Below are 12,799 nucleotides of genomic sequence, written 5' to 3' on the forward strand. Positions count from 1 at the left end.
CAACTCGTGAAACGCAGCGGCCCTGACTCCAGTGTGGGGATGGACTCGTGATTAATATGAAAATTAGGGAGACGCAAGTACCTGAACTAATCAGGTGGTCCTTATTCAGGCTGGGCCAGCGTCGGTAATGTCGCCATTTTTCATGTGTCAGCCCCGATGCAGGTTTAGCGGGAATCTTGACGCTCTCTTGTTATCCAGAGGTCTTGAATAGAGCCCAGGTCAGTAAGCACAGAGAGGAAGAGACGGATCAGGAAGGAGGAAGGAGCAGAAATGGAGGAGAGGGAAAGAGAGAGAGCTGCAGGCTACATGTGCTCAGTATGAAATCCTATCAGACATCTAAATGAAGATAGAGATTCTGTGCTCTCCGCTAATTACTATAGGCATATTTGGTCTTCATGCAATATTATCAAGATGTTCAGAATCCTACTTATGGTAAATAAAAAGACATTGTGAAGAAAGCGGCTTCTCTGCTTGCAGCCTCGCCACGAAGCATCACAGGGAAGATGAAACGCTCCAATCTCACCACAGGCTGAGGGCAAATTCACTTTTAGGTCCCCAATTATGCTAACAAGAGAAAATATGATCTTTGACTGCGAGAACGTCGTGTTTCATAACGAGCCGGCGAGGAAACGGCAAAAGTCTCGGAGCCGTGTTTTAATTCCCTCAAATGCTAAAGAGGCGACGAGATTTAGCGAGTAATTACTAAAGCAGGGAATGACTTAATGCGTTTCCTTACTCCTTAAGTTCAAATGCGGCGCTTTGAGAAAGAGCTTAACTCTGTGTGCTTTGTTTACATCTAAAGCCTATGCATGTGACTGCCGACCTTAAGAATCGCACTCGGTTTCCCGCGCATACTAGTCCTCTATTTATATACCTGTGCAATCTCTTTATTTCGATACGTTATCTGCATCACAACAATGTCAGGACTCGCATTCCTCGCTATCTGGATTCCGTCTCAGTAGGTGGTCGTTGCGGCGCATTCCGATCACAATGCGTGCGAATGTGTACGTGTGAATCTGGATCTATTCTAACACTTCAGTCAACGCTTTGTTGATGTTGTGGTCACCAGTGTCAGGTCGCAGATTTGATGCTGGGACGAGTTCTTTAGCGGTCCTGCATCAGTCAGGTCTGCAGGCGCTCAAACCCCAAACATGCAGTGTATCTCGGTTTCGCATCTATAGGCTCCCTCCTTCCTATTAAAGGTTGCATTTCCCACACTTCCTCTGTTGTGTCCCACTGGTTCCTAGTAATCATCCTATGATTAAAGCTCTCCATTGTCTCCAGCCTGGGCAATAGTTTTTTTCTTGCCGCTGCGTTTTATATGAGACGAGAGGCTACCATCTTCCATTTGACAGCGGCGAAGGCAATTCAGCCGGGTAGCTTGGCTGCATAATGGGCGACGTCTTGTTCCTGTGGGAAAGGTTATTGCACAGAAACGCTTTCAAAGACCAATTTGCACTGGGGGTTGTCGAAAAGTTGGGTCAAGGTTTTTGAAACGCAATAATATCATTTAGAGCCATTAGAATCATTATTATCTATGTGACATCAGCCAAAGGTAGGCTGGCTGTGCAATTTCACCGCCCGTAATTCTCAGCTCCTTTGAAATATGTACATGCTTTCGACTGGATATGCGGCGCGTATTCTGAAGGTTTCTCAATAGTGCAATTCTCCGGAGAAGAATAACAGTTCCACTCTGCGTCTATTTTGAAATAGCCTCAACTCCCTGTTGACGCCATTGCCTGGTTTTTATTAGGGCTAATTCTCTCTTCGTCTTCTTCTTGTTCAATCTTAAAGGTGGATCTGTCGCCCTCGCTGATGGCTCGCATCATCCTGGACAGGTTCCTCCAGGACCTGGATGGTGGAGCATGTGAGTAACGTTCCCCCCACCGCCCCCCTTTTCTATCATCCCCCCTATCAGTCTTAATTGTAGCGCTCTTTCTTGTATGCCTCTCTTCGTTTTTCGAGTCCCAGTTCCAGTTCTGGATGCCATATTCTCAGCCTGTCCGAGCCTAATGAGACGCAGGGCCGCTTTTAGTTGTAGCTGCAACCCCGGGCACATGACTGGCAATTAAGCACCGGGAGGACCACCCACCTCTCAACTACAGCGATGGATCAATGCTCGCTCACCTCATCAGTGTTATTTATAACGCCCCTGATTTTTTTTTTTCTCCTCCCTTCAACCCATCTACCTGTTTCTCCTTCCCTCCTTGGCTCCACTAAGGCTATACTGTAGAGTTGAGGGAAAATTGCACCAAAAAGCCAAAAGAAATGATGACATGATGCAGTAGAGCAAAATACCAGATGCAAATATTTTAGCTGGAACTGTCAGAGGATCCAGAAATTCAAGATAGGATTTAATTTTGTTCGTTCTTGTGGCTGGAAACCTCAGAGATCTACAGCAATACTTTGAACCTTTTTGGATGTGTGAATTCATTCATGAATTCCATGAAGACACTAAATCAGTCTCCCATCTCTCTTCACTTCGCCCAATATCACATGCGTGCACGACTCATTTCAATAGTCCTATCTTGAGGAGAATTCCGTGTGTGTGTGTGTCTACCTACTGTATGTGCAGCAGCCGGCGCTCAGAGAGTGAACGGCGCCGTGTCAAAAAAGACGCGCTTCCAATTTAATCAAGAAAGAGATTAAAGTGGATGTGTGTTATTTTCAAGTTCGCCACAGCACAGCCATTTGTCAAAGTCAGAGATGTGATTGCTTTGGACCCGCCGTTATCCACTGCCTGTCAAAATAGTCGTCTGAGCAGCTTGTAGAACAGGGCATTCATCCAGGAGAAGCATTCTGCCCGGGATAATAGCAGACTGCATCCCTCCATCTCCATACAGTGGAAATGCGCTTCATTATTGCTCAGAGGAAATGCAGCAGATGAAACCTCTTCCTGGACGGCCATTGTTTAATTTCAAAAGTATGTAAGTATTTGCTTATTATTCCGCGGTGGCGTTTTTTATATTCTGTTTTCACACCCCGGGTTATTAGTATGTGTAATTTTGCAGTACTTTTTGAAAGCCCAGTAGTTGTGAGGGTGACTTCCCCCCCTCCCTCCCCTCTGCGTCTCCTCTCAGCAATGACCCGGCTCGGCCCTTTCGCAATGAATCTCGGGCCGCGCGGGGCTCTGGCGGTCAACTCGTCCAATCTCCCTGTGTGTATATTAGACTTTAGTAATGTGTTTCCATTATGAAACAATGCAAGGATAATTGTCTTTGCTGGCAATTAGCTAACAGGTTGGTTCAGTGCTATTGGCAGGCATATCTATCACGCCCCCCCTCCCCTCCCCTCAAGCGCCCCCCCTAGACTGCACTGCTGTATGTGTGTGTGTGTGTGTTGTGTATTTGTGTGTTTTTGTCTGAACTCCAGAGGGAGGGAGGGTAGCAAGGAGCACAGCAAAGATCAATAGACTTCTATATAAGGGACATTACCCCCAACTGGGTGAGTGGCTCGCCTTTGCCTTGCACCATCTTTTTTTATTCCCCTTCTCTTTCCCTTTGCATTTAAGAGACACGGGAATGGGGCCTTTGGGACTGTGGAATATATGTACAATCACTACTGCTGGATCAATACAGAGTTTTAAATTGTTTTCTGTCCCTTCCTTGTTTTGTTTTGCTGGCCTGTTGTTGTCTGCATCCCCCCCCCCCCCCCCCCCCCCGACACACACACACACACACACCCACCCCAACTCCCCTAGTGCGCGCGTGCACACACACACACACACACCACCACACACCACCACCGCCGCAACCCTCTGACGTCCCAAAATCACACCATCAACACGCCGCCCTCCCCTCTCCACAGCAAAAGTATTGGAGAGGGGAGCATCAGTCAGACGGGAGGGCGGGTTGGGTGAGTCGGGGGGGTGAAAGACTATCTGTTGGCGCGTGTAAATAAATCAATACATTCAAAGCAGTTTTATCACGTATTGAATATGATATCAACATCCATAATGCTCCTTGTCTCGTGAAAACAGACCAGGGCAGCGAGAGGGGGGGGGGGGTTAGGGAAGAGGAGGAGGTGGAGGAGTCACATAAGCACTTTGTTTATACAACAATATGAAGGTCACCACAATTAAAGCCGCAGCAGGAACGACCAGTCGGGTAAATTGAGTCGAGACGGCACAGATTTAATAGAAATGAATGTGATGATAATGTTTATAAGGCACATTTCTGATTGTTTTCCTGCAGAGAGTTCCATTCTACCATCGCAGCCTAATCAATGATATGAACCGGCAACTCGCTGCTCCTTTGATTCATTTTCAATTAAAGAATTGAACATTTCATCTTGATATTTTCTAAAACCGTATGTATCCTATATTATCTGTCCCGGGGCTGAAAGGAATATCTTCGTATTTCTTGTTTTGGCTTTTATATGAAACAGGAAAGGCGGAATTTGAGAAGCTGAAAACCAGAAAATAGATTTTTACTCTATAATAAATGATGGTTAATACTACCATGGATATTGTAAAGGAACTAAGGGACAAGTGGTGCAAAGACAAAACAAACTATGAGATGTTTTGGATAATAATACATTACATTACATTACGATCATTTGGCAGACGCTTTTATCCAAAGCGACTTACATTACATCACCACCCTTTGCAGGGGGGGAGCAATTGAGGGTTCAGGGGCTCGAACCGGCGACCCCCCGTTTCCCAAGCGGAAGCACTACCCACTGAGCCACTGCATTTACATGTAGCATTTCACATTTTACATTTTACAATAGCATTTCACATGTAATAGTTGACCAGTCAAACCCACATAATGTGCAGAGTAGGTTTAACAGGCCACTGATGAGGAGTGTATTTTATAATTACTGCACTGTACACACACACCATACTGTCACTCCCGCTCTCTGATAGCAGATGTTACCTCTTAAAAGTCACAAGCAGGCACATTGGGGGAGCTCCTGCTCCTTCTTTCCTCCTTCCTTCCTTCCTCCCTCCCTACTACTATCTCTTCATCTTTCTCCCTATTCCTCCTTTGACAGGGGTTGATGTGCCTCTAGATTTAGACATACTTTTTTTGAGGAGGCAATTTTGCTAGCTATTTGACCTTTTCCATTTTCCCAAGGCCCAGCTCCAGATTAGATTGCCGCTCCATGTTTTGTAACTATGTGATTCGACTGCCTTTAAGATTTATTGTCACATTCCTTTACAGAAGCCTTGTACGCCGTGTTATAAATGTGCCGCGTTTGATGTTAACACTGTGAGAATGTTAGCGTCTGCAGTGATCCTTTGGTTCCTTGACAGAATTCATAATAGCTTCAGCGTTTTGCAGATCAGACGCGTTGATAACTGAATATTGTATTATGTTCTATCCAGTAAAATCTCAACTTAGTATCCACTATTATTGTTATGGCTCTTCCTCTCTTGTCTTCAAGTGCTCTTCTCTCTCTCTCTCTCTCTCTCTCTCTCTCTCCTCTCACCTCCCCATTATGGCAGAGCTGGTGTGTATACGCCGCCTTTCTTCATATAATGAGTGCAAGGGTACTTCATTAGTAAGAAGGGAGTAAAAGAAGCATAGGCAGGACGAGTGTGTGTGCGCGTGTGTGTGTGCGTGCATGCAAGGGGTGGGTGCATGGGAGGTAAGCAGAAGCGTGGCACTTCACTTGACAAGTATACTAATTACTCCTTTTCAGAAAGAGAAGCTCTTGCCACAGTCTAATGGCCTGACCTAGGAAGCTCTCTCTCTCTCTCTCTCTCTCTCTCTCTCTCTCTCTCTCTCTCTCTCTCTCTCTCTCTCTCTCTCTCTCTCTCTCTCTCTCTCTCTCTCTCTCTCTCTCTCTCTCTCTCTCTCTCTCTCTCTCTCTTTCCTATGGCGAGCATCCCTGAACTACTATTACTCCTTCTACATGCAAACGCACGTGCACACACTCTCACACACACGCAAAAATCATCTCACCACTATCAGGGACAATCAGGTGGGAGCAGATCAGTTCTACCCTAGTAACCTCTTCAAGGGGGGGTGGGGGGAACTGTCCTCATCCCCCTCTTCCCCCTCCTCCTCCTCACACAGGAAAACACCACCTCAATATCATCAACCTGCACCTACACACCACCACAGATAGTTAAAAACAACAACAACACACACAACAGCAACGTTTTCCCCTTCCTCTCCTTTCCCATCCTGTTTTTTTTTTTCCCCCTTCTTTTCCAATACGGGAGGATAAATTTAAAAGGAGTAAATTGGAAAATCAAATGAGGGCTTTAGGCAGCCGCAGAGATTTGCAGAGCTGTCGGCCAGCGTCGGAGAGCCTCATCCATCATGTCCCACAAGTAGTCAATTCCTCTAGTATCTGTAAATGTTTTCAGATATTAGCCAATTTATATGCTCCGAGATTCATCATGGAAAATCAGCTTTAGCGGCGCGCATTATCAGGACCTGTCTCTCCCTTGCTCCATGAAGTTTGATGAACGAGTACCCCTCCACAGCTCAATGGCTTGTGTGCGGGGAGCGGGAAAGGGGAGGGCGGAGGTGGGGGTGTGTAGAGGAAATGGGTTAGTGTGTGTGTCCCCCCCCCCCCACCCAACCTCACCGCCCAATCCCAACCCCCCACCCGTGGAAAAAGGGGGAAAAAAGTGTGTATTATTTATTTTTTTTTATTAATAAACAAACTTGCAGAGGAGCTCATCAGTGTCAGGGGCAATAACGATCGTCATCCGTTATTGTTTATTATGGTCCTCCCTCAACAAATGTTGCTGTCTAATGAGGTTTCTCAACATTTTTTTTTTTTTCTTGTATTCGCGATAATGACTTTTTCACCCTATAGTCGGGAGAGGGACGAGTCGTTACGAATGACTCGTCCCCCCCTGTAAATGGACGAGAAATCCTGCCAAGGTTATGTCGCCGTTCCCTCGCTGTGTTTAGTTGATCCTGTGTTTTTTTGGGGGGGGGGGTTTGCCTATGAAACGGGTTTGCGATTTGTTTACACTGCCTTGTTTTCTTTGGCAAATCCCAACGGAGGCGTGTCGCATCTTCCCGTCTTTTTTATTCCCCCTTCTCTGTTTCCTGCGTTCAGATGTTGACAACGTGATGCGGTTCCTTTGTCAGAATTTATACCAACACGAGGACAATTATAGTAAATTTGGCGAATGTTTACAACGTTCAAAGTCGCGCTGCGGGGCTTTGTTCCCTCTATCTGGGTGTTGTTCAGATTATGCTTCTCTTTTTTTCTTTTTTCTAAACCTTCCTTGCTTGTGTTTTATGTGTGAGTGTATGTGCATTCTGTGTGTGTGTGTGTGTGTGTGTGTGTGTGTGTGTATTTAAAGAGCATGGTATGTGTGGCAGGGAAGAGCTCAGGGTGTCATAGAGGAGCGCTGCCGTGCGAGGCGGGGGCGTCTTTAATAAATGTATGCTGATGTTGGAGGCTGCAACGATGCGAGGGATGCAAGGGCCCTGTTGTTATTTACTGCTGTGTTTGTGCACGGCAGCGAATCCTCGGCCTGCAAATGGCATTACAGCCGGTGATGAATGAGCATTAGGGTAAACTCATTTTAAAAGCATCCTGATTTATTAGCGCCCTGGCCTTCCATTTTCATCAGGTCAATGCTTGGCTGAAATTCCACAATGTCAGTGCCAAGGTCACCTCTTTATGGCTATTTTTAACCCCAAGCCTCAAACAAAACGAGCAGGAGAAAGGCTCCGATCACGTATTATGAACCATCTGCCAAAAATATCCAAGGTTTGAAGGGCTAGAGAGAGAGAGAGGGAGAGAGGGGCAGAGAAGTCTAGCCTTGGAAGTGTGTGTGTGTTTGCGTGTGTGTGTGTTATGTGAGAGACCAAAATGTGGTGGTGGTCAACCTCCAATTATGAGCACTAGTAAGACAAGAGCTTTAATGGCTACCGTTTGCCTTCGGGGAGGTTTATTACACACCACTGTTTTGCAGAAGCAGCGTCAAATCTATAAAACGACCATTAGGAAGGGGGAAAAAATCAATCAAAATGCCATTAAAGTGGAATAAGTTGCCAATATTGCTGATGTGGTTGCGGGTCCTTTGATTTTCCTTCAGATTATTAGGCACAGTCGAGTAGTGACTTTGTTAAGGGAAACCAGTGTTGTTGGGGAGTAATATGTCTCCTGGCTTCATAAAGTTTGCTGCCTCATATTTCCCGCTTTATTGATTATCCATTATCATTTGTCATGAGGTGTCCTAACTCAAGGGGAAAATATAACCCTCTTTCTTCACCGCCGCCTGCGCCGCACAGGAGCGCGGTATGGATCTGCGTGTGAAGGTACCAATCTCTGAGAAAAATGAGCAAAGAAATAAAGCACAGCCCTGTGCCTCGCAGCTCTGAGAGGGGCGCGTGGGGGTTACGGGGTGGGCTGGGAGTGCTGAGGGTTTGGAGAGACTGACACACACACATACGCACAGAGAGAGAGATCGAGAGAGGGAGAGAGAGAGAGAGGTGGTAGCAAAAAAAGAGAGAGGGAGAAACAAAGAGGCGGCAGAGAAAGATGGAGACAAAGAAGAAGAAGAAGGAGAGGAGGGAGCACGGAATGGGCTTTGTTCCTCCTCCTCCTTCTCTCGCTTCCCTCTTTATTTCATGGTGAGGTAGAGTCGGTGAGAGATGGCGGCGCTGTTTGCTTCCTCAATAACGAGAAACACCTCTGAAGGAACAGAAAATAGAAGGATTTAGAAAATGTTGTTCCAAATATTTTCCCATTGATGAAATCCATTTAACAGACATTTAATGAGCCGGTTAAGATTTCAATTTACACACATGTCACTTTTTCAGTTGATCCAGCTCCATTGTTTGTTCCAAACCACTCTATTTCCATCAATTTTATGAGATATATATTTTTATTTTCCTGTACATCAGTCCATTGTTGATGTAGGCAGCATCCATGCCTGAAATGTGGATTGAAACATTCCCATATTGTGTGTAAAGCTGCGAGTCTGTCAGGAGCACGTGCAGATATATCATTAAAACGGCGTGCCTCAGCCATTTCGTCACACACACGGTGATACAATCCATTTAATCCAAATCTTTTTAAAAAATGATTTAAGGAATTTTCTTTCCCTTTTTTTTTTTTTTTTTTTTTGCCCTCGCAGCAGCACCAGGAAATCAATCCCGTTGGGCTTTTCCTCTCTGATTTATAATGTTAGTAGAGGAAGAACGGGGGATGAGAGATGCAGAATAGTCAACGTTCGTAACGTAGATAAACTGCACGGCACACGTGTGCTGTGGACTGAAACATTTATCTATAGAAAATCTGTATAGACACCAAACAGCCATCTAATCGACTCGTGCAGAAATACTGCACTGACGGCGGCGCGGTGAATTATGTCAAGGCTGAATTTTTTTTGCTGTACATGCCTCACTGTCAATGCAGCAGCAAGTGTGTTTTAACATCTACGGGATTGACAACCTATGATGTATAATACGATTGTAAATATTTCTATGATCTCTGCATTAGTGTCCGTCCATCTCATAGCTTTGTGTCTCTTTCTCAGCGTCTAAAACCGTCCTCAACAGCATGCTGAAGGAGCCGCCCCTAATCCCAGACCAGATCCTGGCCAGCAACATCTACCAGGTAAGTGTTCTACTTAAATATATGTGATATTTTTTGCCTTTTCTGTGTTGAGGAACGTTCTGCTAATGTTACCGTGTTACCACCTGGCTCACAGCGAGCCGCCGGTCACGCCTGCCAGTTCTCCAGCATCTCCCGTGTTTCCTCCTCTCCCAGCACTGTTAACCCGCTGTACGCTCTTCCTTACCTCGCCTCCTCCTCACCCAGCTTACCCTTTCGCACGCCATAATATTTCTTTCCCCTCTTTTCAGTGCACAATAAATGACTGCTGTTATGGACCGCTGGTAGACTGCATCAAACAGTATCCTATCCCATAAAATTTTAAGCCCGGAATTGACGAGGAGCTATTGAAGGGGATGAGATGTGTCTGGCTTCACCTGACATAAAAATTCTGCTTCACAGAGGAGGTGTTTCATCCTGTCTGCCGTCCCACTATCGCCACTATAGAGGCTGGAAGGCATCGGAGGGAAGAGGAGGAGGAGGAGGAGACGATGGGCTGATCTAAATGTGTCTCCCATGTTCACGCAGTGGATCAGGCCCAATGTTCTCTGCCACAAATGATGTCACTCATAAGCCCCATTATTTCTCTGATATAATCCTTTGTTTGATGTTTCATATGAACTGAATTGGTGCAAATACACGTCAACAACTTGAATTATTCTTCATTTCATCGCGATTTAGCTTATTAATTTCAAATTCTACTTGCATTGTTTCTAAATTCTCCATATCCCTCACTTCACCTAGGCCTCGTCTTGTCAGGTTTTGAGCCTAGGTTATTCCAGGGCAAGCAGCTGGGTAGCACAGCGACTACTTCCTGGGGGAAGGGGAATGAGGGCGCTCACGTACGTCTGCACGTTTATTGTCTGTGTCCGAGCTTTCATGTGTGTGGCCGGGTCGTTCTGTTCGTATTCGGTCAACCTTATCCCATTCACATCCCCCCCTTTTTTAAGCTTTCTTTGGCCGTCCTCTCATCACTATCAACTCGGAGTCAGTTACGCCCGCCGCAGACGGTTCATGATATCCGCCCCATCACTTTGTGCTTTGGTGCAGCTCCATTTCCACCTCAGATGATTTGTTCTTGTGCATACGTGCCAGTCAGGGTGTGCATATATTAGTATTCAGTCACTACAGCTCCTTATTGGAAAAGGCGTTTATTCTAAAAGCGTTTTCTCTGGTTGTATCCTGGAGAAATGAGTCAACCGGGTGCATTTAGCCATTTTGGCATTTGTTCATTCCTCTAAAAGTTCTGTCGTCTTCGTTTAAGCAGTGCAGTTAGGAAATTTGTTGTGAAAGCGGATTATGTTTGCACTCAGAACTTCAAGTTTGGGCTCAAGCTTTAGGAAAGCATTTAGAAATATGGGTTTTACTTTGCACAAACACATTTACACCAACTTACAGCACCTTAAGTCTGTGCATTTGTTACAACGGCAATCCATTTTGCTGTTGAAACACTATATTTCTGTGTATTTTGTTTGAATTGGAAGTTTCTGTTATATTCTGTATGTATGTATAGAATAGGCTGCTGCATTTCCAGTATGTGTTGGAATCCTTAACTCTTCACCCTAAGTGCCATCGGCCACGAGCACGAGGTTCTGCTCCGAGACAAGCTGGAGGAGAGGAGTCTTTCCTTTCTAGGTAAGCCATCCCCTGACCTTCTCGTCACATTAGCCACTCCGCGCCCGGTCTGGCCAGTGTAGCCTTTTTGTACGATAGGAAAGGCGAGACCGGTACATGACGGATGGAGCGGATGTTATCTCACATTGATTTGCTAACAGCCAAGAGCTGATATCGAATATCCCTGAATGTGTGATTTATTCACTAACCTACAATGAATATTTAAAGAAATAAGAGCTTCAAAGATTGCTTCTAATGTTTGCTTAGCCCTAGTGTTTGGACCTCTCAGGTTGCCGGCGAGATTAGTTTTCAAACAGACAAAATTGGCCAGTTTCCATTGTAATGACCTTGAATGTTCTCTTAATATAATTAAAGGTATATTTGAATAGAAAAATGGCTCGTTCTATTTTTCTTTATGTGTTTTAGAGGACTTTGTTTGAAAATTCCCAAACTTCTTAAATGTGCTTGTAATTTCCGCCCGTATCAGCACACAAATCCTCCGTTTATCAGTTTGGTGCCGGCTCCTTTTTAAGTATCTTGTAATTTCCTAACAGCATTGCCGTGCTCCGACAATATTAAATCAAGGTAGACTGTCCAGGTGTGAAATTGCAAAACGGAATTCTTTTTTTTTTTTTTTTTTTTTTAAGCTCTCCTCATCATCCCCATCCCATCATCATCCCCTAGGTCAGATGAGTGATGAAGGATAAAAGTCATTAAAACCATATCATTTATTTGGACCTGGAGAGCTGACCTTTCTCCAGGGCCGCTCTAAAACTGTCAGAGTTTGGGGGCAAGAGGGCCACGGAGGCCGCCTCACCCCATCTGATAAATGGATCGGAAATAAGCTACCCAACAGTGGGGACGGCCCATTAATTTTAATCAAAGGTGATGTAAAAAGGCGATCGGAGCCGCGTGACATTGTCAACAGCCCGGTCGGTGTGAGTGGAAGACCGAAAAAGCCCCGCAGATCCTCCGCATCTACGCCCGCGCCGCCACTCCCCATGATGCCCCTCGGCATGGCGCCACGGGTCTCTGGCCGCTCTTCTTGGCTCTCCTTCTTCTCCATCCCACCCCCCATCCCCTGCCCGACCCCCTACCCTCACCTCCTCACCACCACTGACACCGCCACCTCTCCACCTCTCCACCTCTCCTCAATTCTCCCTCCATGCCCCATTAGTTGAGCTTGGCTGGAGACAAAGAGGCAGGCCCCTGGAAGTGAATGACCTGGTCAGCCTGAGATTTAATGGAGAAATCGGGTGTTGGAGGGATAATGGCCGAAGCGCGCCAGAAGTCAAGGACAATGGCTGCAGCGCACGCAGGCAAGGGTCAGGCTTTCACGGGGGCGATAATGCCCAACCGTGTCCCTCTTGTTCTGTACTTTATAAATGCTTCGTCCAAACTGAAGAGATCAGCGCTGTAAGTGGGCCGGGCAGGGTTTTGTGCAATGGCAGCGAAATAGGTGGCAGATTTAGCTAATGGTTTCCACCGTGCCTGACGTCCTTTACTGTTTATGCCTCTCCTTTGCCATCACCGGGGGGGTTTTTCTTCCCTATCAGCAGCTTCATAAAAGCGGTCAGGTTATTCACACAGCAGGTTGATAACCGGACAAAAATGGTTCAGTGGAAAAGTCCCAACGTTAAAACGT

The 12,799-nt window shown here is 45.9% G+C and overlaps 1 protein-coding gene across 3 annotated transcripts in view; it reads left to right on the forward strand.

The window, feature by feature from the left end:
* The window catches only part of cdin1 (CDAN1 interacting nuclease 1), a 49,916-nt gene that overhangs the window by 13,134 nt on the left and 23,983 nt on the right, over positions 1–12,799 (forward strand). For all 3 annotated transcript variants that reach the window (XM_076165497.1, XM_076165498.1, XM_076165499.1), the window contains 4 exons: positions 1,795–1,867; positions 9,464–9,543; positions 9,792–9,841; positions 11,108–11,175. In XM_076165497.1, the coding sequence (XP_076021612.1) occupies positions 1,795–1,867; positions 9,464–9,543; positions 9,792–9,841; positions 11,108–11,175 (271 nt within the window). The remainder of the gene's footprint in view (positions 1–1,794; positions 1,868–9,463; positions 9,544–9,791; positions 9,842–11,107; positions 11,176–12,799) is intronic.

This window comes from Genypterus blacodes, unplaced genomic scaffold, assembly GCF_046128005.1.
Source record: "Genypterus blacodes isolate CSIRO-AG114 ecotype Tasmania unplaced genomic scaffold, CSIRO-AGI_Gbla_v1 ptg000147l_1, whole genome shotgun sequence".
Classification (NCBI taxonomy): Eukaryota; Metazoa; Chordata; class Actinopteri; order Ophidiiformes; family Ophidiidae; genus Genypterus; species Genypterus blacodes.